Raw genomic sequence first — 26249 nt, 5'->3', positions numbered from 1 at the left:
AAAAAACGTCCTCACATCAATATATTTTCCGTCTATCGACTATAATTCGATTAAAAAATATCATAAAAATAAATGTTCTCTTATTTCAAGGAGACGGATTTAGTGTAAATGAAGTACTCAGACACTTTCTTTTGTTGGTCTTGTGAATATGTGAATGGGAGTGGTCCAGCTTTAAGCGGTGTGTGGGGGCGGGGTAAACGCGGCGGCTGAAGATGGCGGACGACACGTCGCGCTACCTGAGCGGGGATTATTACCCCCGTAAATTCGGGCCCAAGCCCGATGTGGTGCCCTCGGGGGTGACCGAGAGGAAGCTATCGCCGTTCGGCATCGGGCTGGACAAGCCGGACATGGTGGCGGTGGACGTGGTGAACGTGAAGGAGGAGGAAGAAGGTGAGAGGGAGAGGAGCGGCTGGGCCCGGGGAGGAGAGTGATGGTGGCTGGGTGACACTCATGACAAATCCTACTCCTAAGAAAGAAAAACTTACATTTATCAAATACCTTTCACGACCTCCGGGCGTTCCAGAACGTTTTACAGCCACTGAAATACTTTTTTGTTGCAGTGCAGTCATTGTTATAATGTAAGAAACGCGGTAGCTAAAACTGCGTACAGCAAGATCCCACAAACAGCAGTGTGATAATGAACACAGGAATAGGCCATTGAGCCCCTCAATGAGACCATGGCTGACTTGTGAGTTAACTCCATATCCCTTTGGTCCATATCCCTCAATACCTTTGGCTGACCCAAAATCAACCAATCACATTTAAAATTAACAATTGATCTAGCATCAGTTGCCATTTGCGGAAGAGAGTTCCAAACTATTTACAATCTATTTTAATGACTTGTATGAAGGGACCGAGTGTAATGTTGCCAAGTTTGCTGATGATACAAAGGTGGGTGGGAAAGCAAATTGGATGAGGACACAAAAAATCTGCAAAGGGATATAGACAGGTGAAGTGAGTGGGCAAAAATTTGGCAGATGGAGTATAATGTGGGAAAATGTGAAGTTATCCACTTTGGCAGAAAAAATTGAAAAGCAAATTATAATTTAAATGGAGGATGATACGTCCTTACTACACAGTATAAATGCACACGAGGCCCATGCTTGAGAGGTCAGTCTGTGACCTGTCCTTTATTCCTTAGCACTTAAGTGATGAAGGTGGGTGGAGCTTCCCCTTTTATACCTGAAGGTCCAGGTTAGGAGTGTCACCCACCTAGTGGTCAGTGTTCTCACGGTGTACAACTTAGGTCAGTTTATACATGGGTTACAATGCTGGTTGAATACATGACATCACCTCCCTCCCCAAAGTCTTATTGGGATCACAGGTTGAGTCTCTCTGGTGGTTTACGCTCCCTTGTAGAGCGCCTGAGTTGGGGCTCCGGTTGTTGGGCGCTGGCCTGAGTGTCTGCTGTTTGCAGTGCCTCAGGCCTGTCCGGACTGCCCACAGTGACTGGGCTCTCCTCCCTTTGGTTCCGGTGTTCGGTCACCTGTGGTGGAGTGAACTCTATATCGTGTTTCCTCTGCTTCTTCTATGGGGTTGCTGAACCTCCTTTTTGTTTGATCCACATGTTTGCGGCAGATTTGTCCATTGGTAAGTTTAACTACCAGAATCCTATTTCCCTCTTTGGCAACCACAGTGCCTGCGAGCCATTTGGGCCCTGCAGCGTAGTTGAGGACAAAAACAGGATCATTTACATCAATACATCGCGCCCTCGCATTTCTGTCATGGTAGTGATATTGTGACTGGCGCCTGCTCTCGACAATTTCTTTCATGGTGGGGTGTATAAGGGATAATCGGGTTTTGAGCGTCCTTTTCATTAGTAGCTCTGCGGGTGGAACCCCTGTGAGCGAGTGTGGTCGGGATCTATAGGCCAACAGGAGGCGTGATAAGCGGGTTTGTAGGGAACCCCCTTGGAATCTGAGCAGCCCCTGTTTGATTATCTGCACTGCTCGTTCTGCCTGGCCGTTTGAGGCCAGCTTGAACGGTGCCGTTCTAACATGGTTAATTCCATTGCCTGCCATGAAGTCCTGGAATTCAGTGCTTGTGAAGCACGGGCCATTGTTGCTGACCGAGACGTCCGGTAGACCGTGGGCGGCGAACATTGCCCGTAGACTTTCTACCGTGGCAGAGGATGTGCTTGAATTTAAAATGTCACACTCGATCCATTTGGAGTAGGCGTCTACTACTACCAGAAACATTTTCCCCATGAAAGGACCTGCGTAGTCCACATGGATGCGTGACCAAGGCTTGGCGGGCCAGGGGCTAAGGGGGGGCTTCCCTGGGCGCATGGCCCAGCTGGGCACACGTGTTGCACCTGCGAACACAAAGTTCCAGATCTGCGTCTATCCCTGGCCACCAAACGTGTGACCTGGCAATTGCCTTCATCGTGACAATGCCCGGGTGCCCATTGTCGAGTTCTCTGATGAACACCTCTCTGACCATCTGGGGCATGACTTCGCGGTTTCCCCACAGTAGGCAATCGGCCTGAATCGAGAGTTCATTCTTGCGCCTGTGAAATGGTTTAAATTTCTCAGGGCATGCCCTGTACGTGGCTGCCCAGTCTCCATTCAGGACACATTTCTTGACTAGAGACAATAGCGGGTCTCTATTTGTCCAGCCTTTAATCTGACGGGCTGTCACGGGTGAGCCTTCGCTTCCGAAAGCTTCAACAGCCATGACCATTTCAGCACCATGCTCGGTAGCCCCCTCAGTGGTGGCTAGTGGGAGCCTGCTGAGTGCATCGGTACAGTTTTCGGTGCCCGGTCTGTGCCGAATTGTGTAGTCATAGGCAGCTAACGTGAGCGCCCACCTCTGTATGCGGGCCGATGCGTTTGCATTTATGGCTTTGTCGGCCAAAAGGGACGTTAGGGGTTTGTGACCTGTCTCCAGCTCAAATTTCCTGCCAAACAGGTACTGGTGCATTTTCTTTACCGCATATTCTCATGCGAGCCGCCTCCTTTTCTACCATCCCGTAGCCCCTTTCTGCCTGGGACAGACTCCTGGAGGCATAAGCTACCGGCTGTAACTGACCCTTGGCATTGACATGCTGCAACACACACACGACACCATAGGACGACGCATCGCACGCTAACACAAGTTTCTTACATGGGTCATATAGCGTTAACAGATTGTTAGAACATAACAAATTGCGTGCTCTATTAAAAGCCCTTTCCTGGCTGTCCCCCCAGACCCATTCGCGACCTTTGCGTAGGAGCATGTGTAGCGGCTCTAGCAGCGTGCTCAATTTGGGAAGAAAGTTACCAAAATAGTTCAGGAGCCCCAGGAACGAACGCAGCTCCGTCGTGTTACGGGGTCTGGGTGCTCTCTGGATCGCTTCCGTCTTGGATGCAGTAGGGCTGATCCCGTCTGCTGCTACCCTCATCCTCAGGAATTCTACCTTTGGAGCTAAGAAGACGCACTTCGCCTTTTTCAGTCGCAGACCTACCCGGTCCAGTCTGCGTAGCACCTCCTCCAGGTTGTGGAGGTGTTCTTCAGTATCGTAACCCGTAATGAGGATGTCGTCCTGAAAAACCACCGTCCCTGGAATCGACTTGGAGGCTTTCCATATTTCGTTGGAAAATCGCGGCGGCCGAGCGAATCCCGAACGGACATCTGTTGTACTCAAACAACCCCTTGTGTGTTGTGATGGTGGTCAGCTTCTTCGACTCACTCGCCAGCTCCTGAGTCATGTAAGCTGAGGTCAGGTCCAATTTTGAAAAAAGTTTGCCACCGGATAGCGTCGCAAAGAGGTCCTCCACTCTCGGTAGCGGGTACTGGTCTTGGAGTGACACCCGATTGATGGTGGCCTTGTAATCGCCACATATCCTGACCGACCCATCCGCCTTGAGCACCGGCACAATCGGGCTCGCCCAGTCATTGAATTCGACTGGCGAGATGATGCCTTCCCTCAACAGGCGGTCCAATTCACCTTCTATCTTTTCCCGCATCACGTACGGCACCGCTCTGGCCTTGTGGTGTACTGGTCTGGCGTCCGGGTTTATGTGAATCACTACCTTGGCCCCCATGAAAGTGCCAATGCCGGGTTGAAATAATGAGTCAAATTTGTCCAGGACCTGTGAGCATGATACTCGCTCCACAGAGGAAATTGCATTGACATCGCCCCATTTCCAGTTCATGGCAGCAAGCCAACTCCTCCCCAGTAGTGTGGGACCGTCCCCTGGGACAATCCAGAGTGGCAACCTGTTCTCCGAATCTTTGTGGGTCACGACTACCGTGGCGCTGCCTAGCACCGGAATGATCTGCTTTGTGTAAGTCCGTAGCTGTGCGTCAATCGGCGATAATTTTGGCCTCCTGGCCTTGGATGCCCACAACCTTTCGAACTGTTTGATACCCATCAGGGACTGGCTGGCACCCGTGTCTAGCTCCATTGATACTGGGATGCCATTGAGGAGCACTTTCATCATTATTGGTGGCGTCCTGGTGTATGAACTGTATACGTGCTCCACATGAACTCGCTGAACTTCAGCTTCCAGCGATTTCCCCCAGTGTCAATTTCTGCAGGTATTTTGCTCATCTCTGCAAACTCCGGCTGAATGTATGCCTCCACGCCTCCAGCATGAGTTGCGGTTTCAAACAAAAGGTCCCTTGCCAGTCGATCGTCCCTGACTGCCCCTGTTATTGTCCTTGAGTGCACCATTAACAGGTGTTGATGGCCTCATTACTGGCCGCATTGTCCCTTGCAATGGCGTGAATCGCTGTTCAGCTTGCCATTGTCTCTGTCGAACTATCCCTCTGGGTTCGACTACATGTTGGGGCATGCCTGACTGCCCTTGTCTGCTTGGAGAACTGTGTGCTGCTTTAACAATGTTGAATCTCTGTCCCAACCATTCCTTAACACAGTACCTCTTGTCTGTTCTGCTAGTGGCCATGCTCGCGTGGTTTAAATCCCAGTTTCTTGTCGCCATTGATACGTCCTTACTACACAGTATAAATGCACACGAGGCCCATGCTTGAGAGGTCAGTCTGTGACCTGTCCTTTATTCCTTAGCACTCAAGTGATGAAGGTGGGTGGAGCTTCCCCTTTTATACCTGAAGGTCCAGGTTAGGAGTGTCTCCCACCTAGTGGTCAGTGTTCTCACGGTGTACAACTTAGGTCAGTTTATATATGGGTTACAATGCTGGTTGAATACATGACAGGAAAATTGCAAAGTGCTGCAGTGCAGAGGGACCTGGGGGTCCTTGTGCATGAAATGCAAAAAGTTAGTATGCCGGTATAGCAAGTAATCAAGAAGGCAAATGGAATGTTGCCCTTTATTGCAAGGGGGATAGAGTATAAAAGCAGAGAAGTCCTGCTACAACTGTACAGGGTATTGGTGAGGCCATACCTTGAGTACTGCGTACAATTTTGGCTTCCATATTTAAGGAAGGTTACACTTGCATTGGAGGCTGTTCAGAGAAGGTTCGCTAGGTTGATTCTGGAGATGAGGGGGTTGACTTAAGATATGTTGAGTAGCTTGGTCCTAGACACATTGGAGTTCAGAAGAATGAGAGGTGATCTTATCAAAACATATAAGATAATGAGGGGGCTCGACAAGGTGGATGCAGAGAGGATATTCCATTCATAGGGGAAACTAAAACTAGGGGACATTGTCTCAGAATAAGGGGCTGTCCATTTAAAACTGAGATGAGGAGGAATTTCTTCTCTGACAGTTGTAAATCTATGGAATTCTCTGCCCCAGTGAGCTGTGGAGGCTGAAGCATTGAATATGTTTAAGGTGGAGATAGACAGATTTTTGAGCGATAAGCGAATAAAGGGTTATGGGGAGCGGGCAGGGAAGTGAAGCGAAGCTGAGTCCATGATTAGATCAGCCATGATATTAAATGGCGCAGCAGGCTCGAGGGGCCAGGTGACCTACTCGTGCTTCTATTTCTTATGCTCTTGTGTACCACCCTTTGCATGTAGAAGTGTTTCCTAATTTCACTCCTGAAATGTCTGGCTCTAATTTTTAGACTATGCCCCTAGTGTGTCTCTATCTACCCAATCTGCTCTCTTTAATATCTCAAATTTTGATCAGATCACCACTTAACCTTCTAAATTACAGGGAATACAGCCCTAATTTGTGTAAACCTTCCTGGAAACTTAACCTTTGAAGTCCGGATTTCATTCTGGTAAACCTACGCTGCACTCCCTCCAAGACCAATATATCCTCCCTAAGCCATGGTGCCCAGAACTGCTCACAGTTCTCCAGTTGTGGTCTAATCAGGGCTTTATATAGCTGCAGCATAACTTCTATCCCCTTGTATTCTAGTCCTCTAGATTTAAAGGCCAGCATTCCATTAGCCTTTTTGATTATTTTCTGTAACTGTTAATGACATTTTAATGATCTATGTACAGGACACCCAAGTCTCTTTGGACCTCCACTGTTTTTTTTTAGCTTTTCACCATTTAGAAAGTGCACTGTTCTATTCTTTTTAGGTCCAAAGTGGATGACCTCACATTTGCCTACATTGAAATCCATTTGCCACAGTTTTGCCCATTCACTTAACCTGTTACTTAGAAACATAGAAAGTCGATGCAGGAGTAGTCCATTCGGCCCTTTGAGCCTGCACCACCATTCAATATGATCATGGCTGATCATGCAACTTCAGTATCCTATTCCTGCTTTCTCTCCATACCCCTTGATCCCTTTAGCTGTAAGGGTCACATCTAACTCCCTTTTGAATATATCTAACGAACTGGCCTCAACAACTTTCTGTGGTAGAGAATTCCACAGGTTCACAATTTTCTGAGTGAAGAAGTTTCTCCTCATCTCGGTCCTAAATGGCTTACCCCTTATCCTTAGACTGTGACTCCTGGTTCTGGACTTCCCCCAACATTGGGAACATTCTTCCTACATCTAACCTGTTCAATTCCGTCAGAATTTTATGTTTATATGAGATCCCCTTTCATTCTTCTAAATTCCAGTGAATATAAGCCTAGTTGATCCAGTCTTTCTTCATATGTCAGTCTGTGGGCTTCTACTTTAGAAAACAGTCTCTTATGTGGGACTTTATCAAATGTCTTCTGGAAGTCCATATAAATAACATCCATTGACATTCCCCTGAACACTATTTTAATAATGACCAGATAATCTGTTTTTTAGTGATGTTGATTGAGGGATAAATATTGGCCAGGACACCGGGGATAACTCCCCTCCTTCTTCGACATAGTGTCATGGGATCTTTTACGTCCACCTGAGAGGGCAGACAGGGCCTTGGTTTAATGTCCCATCTGACAGTGCAACATTCCCTCAGCACTGCACTGGAGTGTCAGCCTAGATTTTTGTGCTAAAGTCACTTTGGTGGTGTGTGGCAGTCACCCCACTGTCCAAATATTGAACACTTGTATTGATCTGCAGCTTCATCCGGTATCCCAGAAATGTTATCAAGCACTTCACACAGACACTGACTGAATTTCTTTGGAATTGCAGTGACTGTTGTTTTGTAGGTGACAAGTGACCAGTTGATATGCTGAAAGAAGTTACGTGAGCCAGGGTACTGGGGGAAATTCATCCAACATCTTTTAACATCCACCTGAATTATTGAAAAATTGCATGGGATCTAGAATGGTAGCAGGGATGCAGGACTTCAGTTACATGGAGAGAATTAATAGAGATGTTCAAAATCATGAAAGGTTTTGATAAGGAGGAACTGTTTCAAGTGGCAGGTGGGTCAGCAACCAGAGGGCACAGATTTAAGGTAATTGGCAAAAAAAATAGAGGTGAGAGGAGGAGAAAATCTTTTATGCAGTGAGTTATGATGATCTGGGATGCATTGCCTGAGAGGTTGGGGGAAGCAGATTCAACAATAACTTTCAAAAGGGATTTGGATGAAGGGGGAAAAATTGCAGGGCTATGGGGAAAGGGCATGGGAATGGGACTAGTTTATAGCTCTTTCAAAATGCCGGCACATGCATGATGGGCTGAATGGCCTCCTTCTGTACTGTATCATTCTATAATTCTATTCTATGATCTTGATCTAATGTCTCATTCACAGGGTGGCACCTCTGACAAAATGCTCCCTTATTACTGTGTCATCCTAGGTTGTGTGCTCAGGTCTTGGAGTTGGATTTGAACGAACAACCTTCTAACTGAGCCAAGCTGACATCTTGAACTTCTTTTCTTAACGAGTGGGGAAAAAAATGTTAGAATTTAGAAGAAATGTCTTTACGCATTGGGTTCTTGGAGTTTGGGATGCTTTGCAACAGGGTTGAAGCAGCGAACATTGAATCTTTTAGGAGAAAATTAGATCATTATTTGAAGCAGAAGAAGGTACAAGGAAGAGCGCAGAGCAATGGAATTCCTTTTGGATTGCTGCAGTTAAAAAGTCAGCACAGATATGATGGACTGAATGGCCTCCTTCTGTGCTGTAAACTTCTCCGGTTCTCCATACTTTGAATAAAAACAAAGTGCTGGAAATACATAAGAACATAAGAAATAAGAGCAGAAGTAGGCCATCTGGCCCCTTGAACCTGCTCCACCATTCAATAAGACCATGGCTGATCTGATCTTGGCCTCAACTCTACTTCCCTGCCCTCTCCCCATAAACCCTTAACTCCCTTATCGTTCAAAAATCCATCTATCGCCACCTTAAATATATTCAATGACCCAGCCTTCACAGCTCATGGGTCTAGCAGCAGGTTAGATGCTCTTTGCTAATACTGGCAAATGGTCTCAATAAAGTTGTTGTTGTTTGCAATGGGAGAGTTGGGATATTAGAGGTAGGAGTTTCCACGGGTCCATTGATCTTGTATGACTTTTCTTCTGTTCTTATGGTGAAATTTTAAACTAAAGCTGCATTTATCGTTTACTTCTGGTAGCCCAAAGTGGTTTTAATAAAACAGCAAGGGTGGGTTCTTTTGCATGATTTCAATTCATGTTAATAATAATTCAAGTTGAGCAACTTTGAATTAAGGAGTGGACTGTATGCTATAAATTTCTCCTCACACCTGATCTAGTCTTTAGGTTGGAGAAGCTGGGGTTGTTTTCCTTTGAGCAAAGGAGGTTGAGGGGAGATTTGATAGATGTGTACAAGATTATGACAGGTTTGGATAAGGTGGACAGGGAAAGGCTGTTCCTATTAGCTGATGGTACAAGGACTAGGGAACACCGATTTAAGGTTTTGGGCAAAAGATACAGGGGGGAATATGAGGAACAACTTTTTTAAGCAGCAAGTGGTCATGACCTGGAACTCGCTGTGACGAGGTTGGTGAAGGCAGAGACAATCAATGATTTCAAGAGGAAATTGGAAGGGCACTTGAGGGAGGTTCACTTGCAGGGATAGAGTGGGACTGACTGAATTGCTCTACAGAAAGCCGGCATGGACTTGATGGGCTGAGTAGCCTCTTTCTGTGCCATAAATGACTCTGACTAGTCACAAGATGTTGCAGTAGTAGTTATGTGTGTGATTTTCTCTTTTTGAAAAAGAAATTAGTGAATGGGGCTGAATTTACTGGTTGCCCTTGCGGCTGTATTTGGTGTGTGAGCCTGGACAATGAGTGACAGCTGGTGATTTCACACTGCAGGCCATCACAGCCAAACCAAGGACTGTGGTTCACACACAAGTATTTGTGGTAGGAAGCTCTGAGTGATTATAGTTTTCTACTTAAGGTTAGCAAACTCAATACAGATTGGGGATTGAATCCAAGACCTTCCTAGTTTGCATGATTGCCACATGGTGTATTTACCTACTGAGGGAAACTCGGAAGAAAGATTAAATATAGCCTTTTACCTCGGTGCGAGGAGCCTCTTTTTTTTTTAATAGTTGCATGTTTTCTTAGATTTTCCTCACTGTTTAAAGTCATGAATACAATCTATACTGGACATCAAATATAGATTGTATTTTGATAAACCTACTATAATTGACATTACAAATCATTAATCATCATGTGTAAACAGTGTAACTCATCAAGTACATGGGGTATACACTAACAGCCACTGTCTCAAAAATGAAATAAAACCCTCCTATAAGTGCTGGAGAATAACAGCATAAAATGAAGGATTAACTTGTTGGTCCGAATGGCTTGTTTCTGTGCTGTAAAATTCTATGTAGAAAATTATTTCAGAAGTGTAATCTAATCCTGGATTCAGATGCCGGTTACATATTCCTTGACCTCTGCCTCTGATAATTTCTAAATCTTTTAAATTAATGTTCAGCCTTGTAATAACTCTTACATACCCATTATTGCATGTTATAATATTCATTTGGTTATGCAGAACAATTGCAGGCCAAATTTGCAACATGTGAATGAATGGTGATGAGCTGAATTGTTTCATTTACCACTTTATTTTATAATAACTGAATTTTCTTTTTGCATTTTCCTGAAGTGCACTGTGTCTACACTTGTATGATCCAGGGGTGGTGTGAAACAGACTGAAATTCAATATTGGTTGCCTGGAATTGTTTGTGTTTACCAAATTTTTAGGGTGGTTGCTACAGTGGCTACTTGAAGGGGAGGTGAAGCAAGTTGCAAAGTTCTGCATTATCTACCAAGCTGGTTTTAACCTTTAAATAATTTACTTTTGTTACGTTCATTCAGTTGTGTTCAACAATGGTAGGCATACAAGAGAAAGTATATTATGCAACAACAACAAAAACTTGCATTTATATAGCGACTTAATGCCGTAAAATGTAGTGTTATCTCACACAACTTGGCAACGAGCTACATAAGGAGATATTAAGACAAGTGACCAAAAGCTTGGTCAAAGGGGGAGGTTTTAAGGAGTGCCTTTAAAGTAGGAAGGAGCCGGAGAGGTTTAGGCAGAGAATTCCAGAGCTTGGGGCTTAGGCAGCTGAAGACATGGCCATCAATGGTGGAACGAAGAAATTCGGTGATATGCAAGGGGCCAGAATTAGAGGAACGCAGAGATCTCTGAGTGTTGTAGGGCTGGAGCAGGCCTTATTCCTGATTAATCCTGTATAATCTGTTTCCAGAGTTTAGTTGCACCATATAACTTGCCATTCTTGCTGTTTTATTGTAACACAAGACTGCAGACTGGGACAAAGAGTATTATTTTGTTCTTTCCTTTTCTTAATTGCAGGTCACTAAGTGACAGCACATTTTATTGATCACTGCCAGAACTGGCAATTGTTTGTGATAGATTTAAAAAAAGAAAAAAACATACATTTTCATAGCACCTTAAGATTTGATCAGGACTTCCAAAAGCACTTCACATTACTTTTTGAAGTGTAGTCACTGCTGCTTTGTAGGCAAACATGGTTGCCAATTACATACATATATTAGCATGGATAGAGGATTGGCTAACTAACAGAAAACAGAGAGTCGGGATAAATGGGTCATTCTCTGGTTGGCAACCAGTAACTAGTGGGATGCCGCAGGGATCAGTGCTAGGACCCCAACTATTTACGATCTATATTAATGACTTGGAAGAAGGGACTGAGTGTAACGTAGCCAAGTTTGCTGATGATACAAAGATGGGAGGAAAAGCAATGTGTGAGGAGAACACACAAAATCTGCAAAAGGACATAGACAGGTTAAGTGAGTGGGCAAAAATTTGGCAGATGGAGTATAATGTTGGAAAGTGTGAGGTCATGCACTTTGGCAGAAAAAAAATCAAAGAGCAAGTTGTTATTTAAATGGAGAAAGATTGCAAAGTGCCACAGTACAGCAGGACCTGGGTGTACTTGTGATGAAACTCAAAAGGATAGTTTGCAAGTACAGCAAGTAATCAGGAAGGCCAATGGTATCTTGGCCTTTATTGCAAAGGGTATGGAGTATAAAAGCAGGGAAGTCTTGCTACAGCTATATAAGGTATTGGTGAGGTCATACCTGGAATACTGCATGCAGTTTTGGTTTCTATATTTACGAAAGGATATACTTGCTTTGGAGGCAGTTTAGAGAAGGTTCACTAGGTTGATTCTGGGGATGAGGGGGTTGACTTATGAGGAAAGATTGAGTTGGTTGGGCCTCTACTCCATTGAAATTCAAGAGAATGAGAGGTGATCTTATTGAAACGTATAAGATTATGAGGGGGCTTGATAAGGTGGATGCAGAGAGAATGTTTCCACTGATGGGGAGACTAGAACTAGAGGGCATGATCTTAGAATAAGGGGCAGCTCATTTAAAACCGAGATGAGGAGAAATTTCTTCTCTCGGTTGTAAATTTGTGGAATTCGCTGCCTCAGAGAGCTGTGGAAGCTGAGATACTGAATAAGTTTAAGACAGAAATTGACAATTTCTTAAATGATAAGGGGTTATGGGGAGCGGGCGGGGAAGTGGACCTAAGTCCATGATCAGATTAGCCATGATCGTATTAAATGGCGGAGCAGGCTTGAGGGGCCATATGGCCTACTTCTGTTCCTATTTCTTATATTCCTATAATGTGGAAACAGGCGTTTGACCAAGAGGTGTTTATCCTTCATAGGAGTCCTTTCCTCGTATCCACCCTGTATCCATATCCCTCTATCCTTTTTTTTTAACCACAACCACCTATCTAGCCTATTCGTAACATTTGGACATAGTCTCTGCTTCAATCACTAACTTTGCTAGTGCATTCCACAGCCTCTCATCCCTCAGTGAAAAAAGATTTCTCTTGCTTTCTTTGCCTAGTTTGTCATCTTAATAACTCCTGTCATCTTTTGGTCCTCAGAATTATTTCCTATGCCTCTCAATTTAGTTTTGTCTGCACATTTGGACCAGCCCTCTATCAAAATCATTGATGTACACAGTGAAGTGAAGTAGACCCTGTTGAACATTGTTACCCACTTCCAACCACTCTGAGAAGTTTTGTTTTTTCTCTCCTTACCCTATTTCCATACCGCCTGTGCGGTACCTTGTCAAAGGCTTGTACCTTGTCAAAGGCTTTTTGAAAGTCTATATACACCATGTTTCGCCCATCCATCATATCTGTCACCTCCTCCAAGAACTTTATTACATTTGTCAAGCATATTCTTACTTTCTGAAATCTATGTTGGTTGCATCTAGTTGTTTGTTTTTTCATTTAGATATATAATCATTTCATCTTTAAAGATTCCAAACATTTCCCTACAACAGATGTTGAACTAATTAACCTGCAATGACACTCTCTTTGAAAATAGATATTACATTGACCACTCTTCAGTCTTCCAGCACGCATTTGCACTGAAATAAAATCTCACGGACCGCCACTCTTTCTTCCCCCATTTCCCTCCGGATCCTTAGATGCATCATGTCAGGTCCCAGCACTTTGTCTCCTGTATCTTAACTAACTTCTCTAATACTTCCATTCATTATAATAGCACACATCTCACTTTTAGCCAATTCAGAATTGACCTCGTCCAGAGCAGCCTTCTGTTCTGCAAACACTGATGTGAAGTACCTGTTCTGTATCCTCACCAATTTCTATTTATCCTCTACTAATATACTGTCCTCTTCTTCTCTTAGGACTCATCTATTGTTTAACAGTACAATTTTACTAAAATATTTGTAGAATAATTTACTGTCCTGTTTAATATTTTTGAGATACTCTCCTCGTGCTCCATAGAATCATAGAAATTTGCAGCACGGAAGAAGGCCATTTCGGCCCATCGTGTCCTCAGACCAATAAAGAGCGACCCAGCCTAATCCCACTTTACAGCTCTTGGTCCGTAGCCCTGTAGCTTACCGCACTTCAAGTGCACATCCAAGTACTTTTTAAATGTGAGGATTTCAGTCTCTACCACCCTTTCAGGCAGTGAGTTCCAGACCCCCACCACCCTCTGGGTGAAGAAATTTCCCCTCAAATCCCCTCTCAACCTACCAATTACTTTAAATCTATGCCTCCTGGTTATTGACCCCTCTGCTAAGGGAAATCGGTCCTTCCTATCCACTCTATCTAGGCCCCTCATAATTTTATACCTTCAATCAGCCTCCTCTCTTCCAAAAAAAAAACAAACCCAATCTATCCAATCTTTCCTCATAGCTAAAATTCTCCATTCCAGGTAACGTCCTTGTAAGTCTCCTCTGTACCCTCTCTAGTGCAATCACATCTTTCCTGTAATATGGTGACCAGAACTGCACGCAGTACTCTAGCTGTGGCCTAACTAGTGTTTTATACAAAAGCAAAATACTGCGGATGCTGGAGTCTGAAATAAAAACAGATAATGCTGGAAATCTCAGCGGGTCAGGCAGCATCTGAGGAGGGGTTATGCTCTGAAATTGCTGAACTCGATGTTGAGTCCAGAAGGCTGTAAAGTGCCTAAACAAAAGATGAGGTGCTGTTCCTCGAGCTTTGGTTGAGCTTCATTGGAACAGTGGAGGAGTCCGAGGACGGAGAGATCAGAATGGGAGTGGAGAATTAAAGTGACAGGCGACCGGAAGCTCAGGGTCACACTTATGGACTGAACGGAGTTGTTCAGCAAAGCGGTCACCCAATCTATGCTTGGTCTCCCCAAAATAGAGGAGATCACATCATGAGCAGCGAATACAGTATACTAAATTGAAAAAAGTACAAGTAAATTGCTGTTTCACCTGGAAGGAGTATTTGGGGCCCTGGATAGTGGAGAGAGAGGAGGTAAAAGGGCAGGTGTTGCATCTCCTGCGCTTGCACGAGAAGGTGCCGTGGGAAGGGGTGCTGGGGGTGACTGCAGAATGGACCAGGGTGTCGCGGAGGGAGAGGTCTCTTCGGAATGCTGAGAGGGGAGGGGAAGATGTGATTGGTGGTGGGATCATGTTGGAGGTGGTGGAAATGGCGGAGGATGATCTGTTGAACGTGGAGGCTGGTGGGGTGAAAAATGAGGACAAGGGAAACCCTGTCGTGGTTCTGAGGGGAAGGGGTGTGAGTAGAGGTGTGGGAAATAGAACGGACATGGTCGAGGGCCATAGTGTTTTATACAGTTCATCTTTGCTTTCCTTAATCTCCTTACTTTCTCGTAATCTTATTTTTTCATATCTAAAGGCTCCAATTGCCGCCCTCTTCAATTTTAGTTTGTTTCTAACTTCCGTATCCATGATATCCTAAAACTTGGAATGGTCTTTAATAGTACCTATTTATCCTGCACTTTTGCAACCTCCTTTTTAAGAATAGTCCTTTGTTAATGTCCAATTTCTCTTTCGACCGTACCTCAACTAGCTCTCGCCACCTTTCTAAAATATGACATTTTCCAATCTGGTGCCCTTGTCTTTGTTAACTTTTTCCCTTTCTATTTGGACCTTCAACCTTTTATATTGTGCACAAAGCAAAATCTCACAGCAAATGAGACATGCATTAAACTGTGTTTGGTGGTGTTGGTTGAAGAAAGAATGCTGGCTAGGACACTAGGAGTAATTGTCCATGAGGATCCTGACGTTCTAGGTCTCTAACTTCATATTGAAGGGTGGAAGATACCTGTGCGTGAGTTCTTTTAACGTGGGGTGGCTGTTGCACACCGGCTGCTACAAGGGCTTAGCAGAGCAAAGTCTGGGTCCAAGACGACTGGAGACCAGGCACTGCTGTATGAGCCTAATTGCCAACGGCGCGATGTGGGCCGTAAGCTTGGCGCTGAGCACGCCCTTCGGTGAGATGGTAAGAGATCAGAGGCCTGGCTGAGGGCAGGCATTGGGAAAGGTCAGAGGTCCATTTTGTGGAAGGAGGCGAGGTCAGAGTGACCACAGTCACTGTGCACACCACGTGCTCGACAGAGACTCCGCCATTGAGTGGGGCCAGCAGCCGGTCCTGAAGGTCCGGGGCAGAAGATCCTGGCCTTCCTTCATCCATCGACGACGTCCTGGCCTCCCTTCCTCCAATGACGTCCTGGCCTGCCTCCCTCCAGCGACTTGGAGGACCCTCTTGAACAGTGACATGAAATCCACCAGGAAAGATAGCACCTCCTACAATACAGCCCTCCTTCAGTACTGCATTGAATTGGCAGCCTATATTATGATGTGCTCAAGAGATTACAACATAATTACAGATAAGGAAGGACATTCAATCCACCTTAAATAATCCATCCAGAAATCCCAAAGTCTGTCTCTTTCCCCCCCCCCCCCCCCCATTGCAGCACCCCATTGTTTCTTAAACACCTATTTCCTATTAGTGCTAAGTAAGTACTGGAATTACTTACTTACAGATGTGGAAGGTTGTTGATACTTTTCCTTATTTGATAATGGCCCACCTCTCTACAGATCCTTGCGGAACACCACTTCCCACATTCTATCAGATTAAGAAATATGTGTGTTTACTTAGCTGAGAAACTGCAAAGTGGCAAAAATAATATTACAGGTACAATGTCTCAAATCCGGCTGTCCGAAAGTCGGACATTTTTGAGGAAATCCCATTTGATATTCAGTAAAATAAAATCCGTAATTATTATCCAAAAACCGGAGAGCCGTACTAATTATCGGATTCACCACGATGTTTTAAATGGCTTGTGATTGGTCCGAGCCTTGCTGAATGACCCTCGACCCAGCCCTCAACAAACAAGCTCTCATATGATCTCATAAGCTCTCAAACAAGCTCTCATATTTATAATAAATAGTTAATTTACTTTAAATGCATATTATTTTATTCATATATTTACCTTATAATAATAAACTTTACTTCATGTATTCTTTGTTTCTCTTATCCATTCAAATAAGCCTAAGATAGGCTACTGATTTTATTGATTTTCTTGTCCGAAATCAGAAAACTGGCACGGTCTTGGTCCCGAGATTGCCAGATTTGAGACGTTGTACCTGTCGAATAGCTATCTATATTTTAAGAGTGTGAGGGTGTACTCTTCCAGTGAGGATATCAGCCACGGTGTGCTGTCATTTTCTGGAGTTTTAATTTGTCACTGGTAAAAGTGTAATTGTTCCTCAGATTAGGTAGTTACAGTTTGCCAAGTTTACCAGAGGTTCAGAAGTTTATTGTTTTGTCTTGTAACACTCCTGTGAAGCACCTTGGGACGTTTTACTACGTTAAAGGTGCTATATAAGTTGTTAGTATTAACTACTTGATTGTGGGATATTCCTTTCCAGTTCAAAATCTGCAAGACTGTCTCTGACATGCACTCTGTTCATTTTATTTTTAAATTTTATTACACTTTGAATATTTGTGTCATTTGTATTTCTGATTATTTCTCGGTCTAAATTCAACACCCTGCACTGCTGCTTCAGGTGTCGGGGTCTGATGGGTCTGACTCCAGAGTTTTATCTAAATTTTTGTTCAATTTTATTCAGCTTTCCCTCGTGCAGCTACAATATTCCTCAGTCTAAATTCATTTTCCTGGGGTGCGCCTGTGGCCTCTGGGTCAGTGCATCTGACTTCAGAGCTGCTGAAATGTATTTTATTTTCCTGCCTCTAGTGTTCTGCTCCTTGGATACTTGCCACATTTGTCACTGGCTGCTCTGCTGTCAGTCCCCAGAGATTTGCTCCCTGGCCACCTGTAAAGAAAAGGACTTTCCCATACAGGAATGAACCAAAAGTAGTGATCAATGTTGCAGTTTCACACACAACTCCAGGAATCCATCAGGATCGGAAGAAAATTTTCCATTATGAAAATTATGTTTTTCCTTTGCATTTAATTAGGATTTTTTTTTGGGGGGGGTGGAAATCTGATAGCTAGGCTTATAGAAGAAGAGATTGATGATAGATATGATTTTAGCTACAACTTACTTGGATAAAAAAAAACAATGTTAAACACCAACAATTATGTTCCAGGCCCTAGACTACCCATAAGCAATCCCATAGGACATCTACTATAATTTTAAACTAGTAAGTATGGAACTTTGTTACTAGGCAGATAATCTTTAAAAAATGTACTTTGCATATAGATAGGTAAAAACTTTGGAATTTCAATCCTAGGTCAAATGTTGTCATTGTCTGGTAATGGTAAGGGGATTGACTGATTTTGGTTAATTGGAAGGAATTTGGTTTGAGTGCCTTTCAATACATTGCCCAGAAATTCCTCTGGGGGTCTTCCTGCGGGCAATTGCCTCCTCGCTGGATATTTTTAACGAATTTACCTGTAGGTCTAGGAGGTGCCCTGATTTCCTATGGGGAGGCCTTCTCCTCCCGCGCTGTGAAGCATGCTCCCGTGCAGAGGGTCCCGACGCAGAAGATGCAGTCATGTGTGACTGCTCAGCCAATCAGGTAAGTATTTCACAGGTTCCCATTAATAGCACTGAGACTCACATAACTACGAGTTCTCAGTGTTATTAATGGGAACAAAAGCAATCACACAAAATAATAAAAAATAAAAAACAGAACACACATATTTAAAATTAATTGAAATTAAAGCTTTTATGTCTTATAAAAATAAAATGTTTTCCCGATTTAAGTTTTTTTAATTATGGTTAAAAATAAACTTACTGTAGTGGGGAGGGTTTTTAACAATAAATTATGTTTATAATTTTATTTTACAATTCTTTTTTGTGTGTTTTAAAACACTTGCGCCTGTAAAAGTAGGCTATGCACCTGCTTTATCAAACGCAAGATTTTTGAGGACATTTGCTGGGCAAGGTATGGGTAAATAGCCCAATCTTGCCCGTACAAATTTCCTCGCTCCCAATCTGGCATCCTCACTCCTGATCTGTCTACGATCTGCCAAGCCCCAGCTTGACAGATCGGAAAAGCCGGTTTTCAGCGCATGTGCATTGCGTGCTGAAAACCAGCTTTTCCGATGCCTTCCCGGGTCCGTAGAAACTTCGTACGGGCCCGGCACGTCGGAAATTCTGCCCCATTTTCTCTTCAAAATGGTTAGTTCCACTTGAACCACGTCTTTCAGTCCTTTCAGAGAACATTACCAGGCTTTTTTCCAGATCAATGTAGGATTTCAGAGATGAAAAACATTTTTGAAATATTTGGCTTAGTTTCAGTGTCCAGTCTCTATTTATTAGTGGCAAAGCAGTATTGTCATTAAACAATCTTTTCTGTGGTTTTTTGCTATTTATCTTTAATTTATTTTTCACTGCAGAAAGTTATTTCTTTTAAGTGCCAATATAAGTTGGTCTCTCCAAAAGAACCACAAAGAATTTTTCAGAGATTTAACCATTTGAGTTGGTAATTACTGGGCATATACATCAAACAGAAAGATGAGTGGGTAGTGCATAGATTCATAGAATTATATAGCACAGAAGGAGGCCATTCAGCCCATCGTTCCTGTGCCAGCTCTTTATAAGAGGTATTCAATTAGTCCAACTCTTCTGACCTTTCCCTATAGCCCTGAAAATTTTTCCTTGTCAAGCATATATCCACCACCCTTTCAGGCACTGAATTCCACATCACAACAACTGGTTCTTTTGCAAATTATCTTAAACCTGTGTCGGTATCCGTTGTAGTTCAGTGGGCAACACGCTTGCTTCTGAGTCAGATGGTTGTGGGTTCAAGTCCCACTCCAGTAACCTGAGCACATAAATCTAGGCTGACACTCCAGTGCAGTGCTGAGGGAGTGCTGCACTGTCGGAGGTGACATCTTTCGGATGAGACGTTAAACCAAGGCCCTGTCTGTCCCCTCGGGTGGACGTAAAAGATCCCATGGCACTATTTCGAAGAAGAGCAGGTGAGTTCTTCCCGGTTTCCAAGCCAATATTTATCCCTCAATCAATATAACACAAACAGATTATCTGGTCATTATCACATTGCTGTTTGTGCGAGCTTGCTGTGCACAAGTTAGCTGCCGCGTTTCCCACATTACAACACTCCAAAAGTACTCCTAAAGTGCTTTGAGACGTTCGGTGGTCATAAAAGGAGCTATATAAATGCAAGCCTTTCTTTCTGATTACCGATCCTCCTGGAAAGAGTGTCTTCTTATTTACTCTCCACAATTTAAGATTGTCATTGTGAGGAGTGAGGTTAGGAGATATTTCTTTACACAGAGGGTTGTTGGAGTATGGATTGCTTTGGCGTAGAGAGTGGTTGAGGTAAAGATCTTTATCTTTTTCATGAAAAAGATGCAAATATTTAAAACAGGAAAGTGAGGTTCTGGATTGCTCTACCAAAAGGCCAGCACAGACACGATGGGCGGAATGGTGGCCGCCTATGCCATAAACTTTTACAGATCTTGTGTGAAAAGGCAGCCTTGATTTGTTTCCAATGCAACTCAAAATTGTTCTTAATTTTTCAGTTACTTGGAGAAACCGTAATGGAAAGGCTGGTATTGTGAAATGGGAAATGCACACTGGTCCCATAACAGCAACAAGCAGTTATAGAGCAACTTTTACTAAAGCAAAGATGCTTCACAAAAAGGAAGGAGGGGAGGGTCACTGAGCAGGACTTGCAGAAAAGCAACAGAGATGTGATTGAAGGGGTTATGAGGAGGCTTTTTGAAGATGGGGCGAGGTTTAGAAAACAATTTTATAATGCAGGGTTGTGATGGCGAAAGGCTGTGCCCCCTATAGGAGGCGGGAGGGGTATATAGGATGGAGTTCGAAAAGTAGGGATGTGAACTGCGACACAGGGCTGGGTGAAGTTGCAGACGTATCGCGGGAATGATAGTCTGAATAAAATTGTAGCACCACAACCAACAGCACAGCCTGGAGGTTGAATCTGGGATCACTTTAATCTGTATTGCACAGCTACTCACTGCAACAGTTTAGACATTGGGTGAGCCACAATGGATGCAAAGGAAATAAAAACATATAGATAACAAGCACTGAAGAATTTGTTGCAAATTCGTGATCTGCAGCGAATAATCTGCATCATGGTCTTGTTATGACTACATATAATGCGTCTCATTAATACATTAACAAAGGCTGCACACATGTTGGTGCATGTGTGTCCAAATGTTTGTTAGATGAATCTTCTTTGTAACCCCCAATGCTTTCATTCAGTTTTTCCCCTCTTGGCTGCCATTTCAAAACAGCAAGTGCACTGTGCTGATGTTTTCAGTATATAGAATTGGGACGTGCTTTGAAAAGCAGGAAGGAGCGCCCAAATGGGAAAATCGAAGATTACAATAATAATTCCTCTCTCCAAATAATGGGTTATTTGTGACATTTAAAAAAAAACAGAATAGTTTGTTTTATATAATATTTAATTTATTTTTCTGTTTGAAGCTTTCCTCTAAGTGTTTGAGTGACATAAGCAAATTCTTGTATCGCTTAACCATTTTTTTTCTGATATTCCAGTGCACAGGAGAAAACAGGACACCAGTACTTATCTTTTGGTAAGTACACTATTTAACACTGTCCAATATCTAATTTTCTTTATTCATACAGAACTTGTACGAGTCAATAATCTACCTTGACTAGCCTGTAGCTATCCTGTCTGAGAGAGTCTGTATGGAAATGATGACTCGATGCCCAAGAGCACCTTTTGTGAAATGCTGCCTCTTAACTGATGGCATCTGACAGTACTTTTGTGTGTTAATTAACTGAACTTTCGAGTTATCATTTTCAATTAATTTCAGATTCTTGAGCGCAAAGGTCATTTTGAAATCTTTCTTGTTGATGGGCAGTTTGGGAGGCGGGGAGGGCGCGTGGTTTGTATACCAGAGAATATTAATTAAAATAAACTGGGACATCAGTCACAGGACACCACAGTAACACGAGTGATTAGATGTGGGATTATTATTACAGTTTCCATAAAACACTGGATTGCTGACCTGAGTGGTGTTACTGGAGATGCTGAGCAGGGCTCAGGTTTTTCCCGGTGGAGTAAAAGAATATTGGAGGAAGAGCCAACCACACAATTCATGCTTCCATTCTGGTGGCTGGTCACAAACAAACATTGGCAGAGGCCAGGCAACAGGTTGTCCACATTACAACAGTGACTACACTCCAAAAAGTACTTAATTGGCTGTAAAGCGCTTTGAGATGTCCAATGGTCATGAAAGGTGCTATATAAATCCAAGTCTTTCTCCCTTTCCATCACTTTTGAGTGGGGAAAGTAATGTGTGGCATTGAGAAGTTTAGATATGGGGAAAATCTTTTTTTTTTTAATCTAAAAGGAATAGTGTTGCTAGGGATAAATGTTTAGATTTTGAACATCAAGATTCACTTTTCTGAATCAGGAAACTCTATCATTCTGAAGTTATAGACAGAAGCTTCCTTGGGATCATTTCTCCGTTATAAGGTTGCAAGAGAACTGTACATTCTTATCCACTCAACTACTGCACCAGTAATGTTGCTCAGAGGCCTCTTCATTGCCAGGAAATCTGAAGCACGCTCACCAAGGGAAAATATCTGGTACCTCTGTCTTTCTCGAGACCACCAGAAATGCAAGTTCATTTGGGGATTTACCTCCCAATAGGTTGTAAAAGACAACTAGAGATTTGGTCATAAACTAAAACAGTTCTAATTTGAATTCTGACTCTGATCATCCTTACCTATTGTTACAAAGTGTGAGGCTGGTTCTGCGCTGGGGTTTTTGGGAGCTGCTTTGAAACTTCTGCTTAATTACTTTCACTTCAGAGTTGTTGATTCATCTGACTTGGAGTCCCAGAATTAAAGGAACACTAATCTTGTTCAGACTTGCTTCTCAACTTCCTCCTTATCCAACTATTATAGGATCATACTGTAAAGTCAGAAATGTGCAGCAGCAATGTTTGATACTGTATTTTCATCCTACACCTACAAGTTGCAGCACTTTGTAGGGAGGGGGGAGGTGCATGTCTCACAGCCAGTGTGAATCTTTGCCAAAACTCATACCGTAAGAGATTCTATTAAATAGTTGGTGATGAATAAGCCTGGCATGTGGCATTAAACATAAACATCTAGAGCATCAAGGTGACTGGCATATCATAAAGTGTCCACCACACTGAAGGCAAGTATCTGTCGATAGCTGATGATTAAATTTTGAGGCTTCAGACGAAAGGTGTTGTCCAGAGGTTGGTATGCGAATACATGATCATGCACACAGGTTTGGTGCCTACCATGATTGGGTACAAGACCACTCCACCCTCTGTCGTCGAGCTACAGTACGCGGATGGTGCCTACGTCTGTGCACACACAGAGGCTGAACTCCAGGATATAGTTGACGTATTTACCGAGGCGTACGGAAGCATGGGCCTTACGCTAAACATCAGTAAAACAAAGGTCCTCCACCAGCCTGTCCTCTCCACACAGCACTGCCCCCCAGACATCAAGATCCACGGTGTGGCCCTGGACAACGTGGACCACTTCCCTTATCTCGGGAGCCTCCTATCAACAAGAGCAGGCATTGACGACGAGCTCCAACACCGCCTCCAGTGTGCCAGTGCAGCCTTCGGCCGCCTGAGGAAAAGAGTGTTTGAAGACCAGGCCCTCAACTGTCACCAAGCTCATGGTCTACAGGGCCGTAGTAATACCCGCCCTTCTGTATGGCTCAGATACATGGACCATGTACAGTAGACACCTCAAGTCGCTGGAGAAATAGCACCAACGATGTCTTCGCACGATCCTACAAATCCCCTGGGAAGACATACGCACCAACATTAGCATCCTTGTCCAGGCCAACATCCCCAGCATTGAAGCACTGACCACACTTGATCAGCTCCGCTGGGCAGGCCACATAGTTCGCATGCCAGACACGAGACTCCCAAAGCAAATGCTCTACTCTGAACTCGTCCACGGCAAATGAGCCAAAGGTGGGCAGCGGAAACGCTACAAGGACACCCTCAAAGTCTCCCTGATAAAGTGCGATATCCCCACTGACACCTGGGAGTCCCTGGCCAAAGACCGCCCTAAGTGGAGGAAGTGCATCTGGGAGGGCGCTGAGCTCCTCGAGTATCATCGCCGAGAGCATGCAGAAATCAAGCGCAGGCAGTGGAAAGAGCGTGCGGCAAACCAGGCTCCCCGCCCACCCTTTCCGCCAACCACTGTCTGTCCGACCTGTGACAGAGACTGTGGTTCTTGTATTGGACTGTTCAACCACCTAAGAACTCATGCCAAGAGTGGAAGCAAGTCTTCCTCGATTCCGAGGAACTGCCTATGATGATGATGATGATGTGTGTCAAGCAATTACACTTGAAGTTCTGCACTTTGAATAATTATTTGGAGTGGTATTCATGCTGTAGTTAGGAAGATGATGGCAATTCACTCAGAGTTTACAATGAGCTGTTTGCCATGCTAATACAAAAGCAAAATACTGCAGATGCTGGAAATCTGAAATGAAAATGCTGGAAATACTCAGCTGGTCAGGCAGCATCTGTGGAGAGAGAAACGGAGTTAACGTTTCAGGTCATTGATCCTTCATCACTTTAATTCTTCGCTCCACTCTCACTCTGATCTCTCCATTCTCGGCCTCTTGCCCTGTTCCAACGAAGCTCAACGTAAGCTCGAGGGCCAACACCTCTTCTTTCGTTTAGGCACTTTACAGCCTTCTGGGCTCAACATCGAGTTCAACAGTTTCACACCATAACCTCTGCCCCTAATTTAAAAAAAAATCTCTCTCTCTCTCTCTCTCTCTCTCTCTCTCCCCTTTTTTCTTTCTGCCATTTCCATTTACACCTCATCTAGACTCATCTTTTGTTTCTTAACTTGCCCCATTACCATCTCATTTAGTCTTGCACCATCATCGCTTTTGTCTCCTAATCTCTTCTGCCTTCCACCCTATCACAGACCTTCCCTTTTGTTCGTTCTTCCCCTCCCCTTTCCCTGCACTTGCTTAAAAACCTGTTACGTCTCTAACTTTTTCCAGTTCGAATGAAGGGTCATCGACCTGAAAAGTTAACTGTTTCTCTCTCCACAGATACAGCCTGGCCTGCTGAGTATTTCCAGCATTTTCTGTTTTTATTTGCTCACCATGCTGCTTGGGAGGAGTTTTGCCATCTACTTCGTGTGCACTCAAACTTGTGCTTGTCACTTATTTAATGATCAATCACTATGCTCCTTGAGGCAGAACAAATAGAATTTCTTTGAAGCCAAGTTGGTTCCAAGATTATATGACTAGTGAAGGAAGATTGGAATCAAAACCATTCTCCATTGCAGTCTCTGACTTGGGTAGATCGACATTACTCCATGGCACTATTGATGATTGACCATTAAATCCTGCTCACTGAGAATACCTGAAGGGGAGACCTGTCATTGGAAGTTGAGGTTCTTGCCATTCAATCCCAGATAACCCTTTCAAGCCAATTCCCTAATGAGTAGGTGGTCCTAGCTGGGCTAGCTTTACCAGTGTATGTTGTGCTCGCAAGCTGCATGGTTTTAGTCAAATACTCCAACATCCCTATGCATAGTTTGCTCTTGCTAACTTGAACTCAAGTACTCCAGGCTTAGATAAGTAACCTGTGTCTACAGACAGCGTGCATACTGAACATTAAAAATTCTACTTGATTGGAGTTGTCAAGTTTGGTTTGGGGATTCACTGACAATTCCACAGCAGTCATATCCCTCTACCACCTTCCAATTTCACTTCCTTCTTCATCTGCCCCTGGAATAAACTCTTTCTCCAAGTCACTTATAACTACCTAGCCTTCGTAAGAGAATTCTAATCTTGACACCAAATATAGTTTGCAACTTAAACTTTTATTGTTTTCCGCCAAATCTTGACGCACTCAAAATCTCTAAGCAGTAGTCATACAGGGAAATAAATGCAATTATCCCGTTTTCCCCCTGGGTAGAGACGTAACCTTCATCGAGCCTTTTGTTCCTACCTCCAGAAATTGTGATGGAAACTTCAGATTATTATAGGCCTTTAGTTGCACGCATGCGCACTGTCCTAGATGATTCATTATGACATGACTAGTGTTATTATGAACAAGACCCCCAGAAATGAGGGTAGTTCCTGCACAACACCAGATGCTAACTTGTTTATCACCTTGGCCTATTGTCCTGATTCCTATCTCGTTTCACAATATGGTGATAAGAAGTCAACAGCCACGAACCAGCATATCCTGCAACGCAGCAGAACATAAACAAAACATGCAGCTAAACTGTACGCTGATACATTAAACCCTAAAGGATCAGGGGACTGAACAATTTAACCATTTTATTATTTCTAACTACAGTACAAACCCACAAGCCATTTATGTCAAAGGCAAACAAAAACCTCAATCATGAGATTACACCAAATCCTATTCCTACTCCTACATACATATATATACACGAATAAGGTATCTTACACCCTGCAGTTGCCAAAATACTTCTGCATCGTTGATTTGCTCAACCATTCCCTTACCTCTGATTCCCTTCACCAGTGGAAAAACCCTTCTTCTCTCATCCCTGGTATGTCCCCATCTTTGCTCCCTCAAGTTGAAGGGCTACAGACAAGCGTTTCTGGCACACAGTTGGTTTAGCCATTCATCATCAGAACTGGCTGGACCACGTCAAGTGTTAGTCTTCCGTCTCCTCTGCCAAAACCACCCACTACTCATCCTGAAGAGCAAAGATAACCCCCTCCATCCAACTGTCTCCTTAAAGCGCTCGCCTTCAACAACATGGACTTTTTTATTAC

At 43.7% G+C, this 26249-nt stretch overlaps 1 protein-coding gene across 3 annotated transcripts in view; it reads left to right on the top strand.

Moving 5' to 3' along the window:
- The first annotated feature begins 204 nt into the window (after window positions 1-204).
- slc30a6 (solute carrier family 30 member 6) overlaps window positions 205-26249 on the top strand; it is a 200178-nt gene continuing 174133 nt past the window's right edge. For all 3 annotated transcript variants that reach the window (XM_070888661.1, XM_070888660.1, XM_070888662.1), the window contains exons 1-2: window positions 205-390; window positions 21002-21039. In XM_070888661.1, the coding sequence (XP_070744762.1) occupies window positions 213-390; window positions 21002-21039 (216 nt within the window). In that variant the 5' untranslated portion in view covers window positions 205-212. The remainder of the gene's footprint in view (window positions 391-21001; window positions 21040-26249) is intronic.

The sequence above is a fragment of the Pristiophorus japonicus genome, chromosome 9 (assembly GCF_044704955.1).
Source record: "Pristiophorus japonicus isolate sPriJap1 chromosome 9, sPriJap1.hap1, whole genome shotgun sequence".
In the NCBI taxonomy this organism is placed as follows: domain Eukaryota; kingdom Metazoa; phylum Chordata; class Chondrichthyes; family Pristiophoridae; genus Pristiophorus; species Pristiophorus japonicus.
Note: the sequence above shows the minus strand (reverse complement) of the source record. Positions and strands in the feature narration are given on the sequence as shown.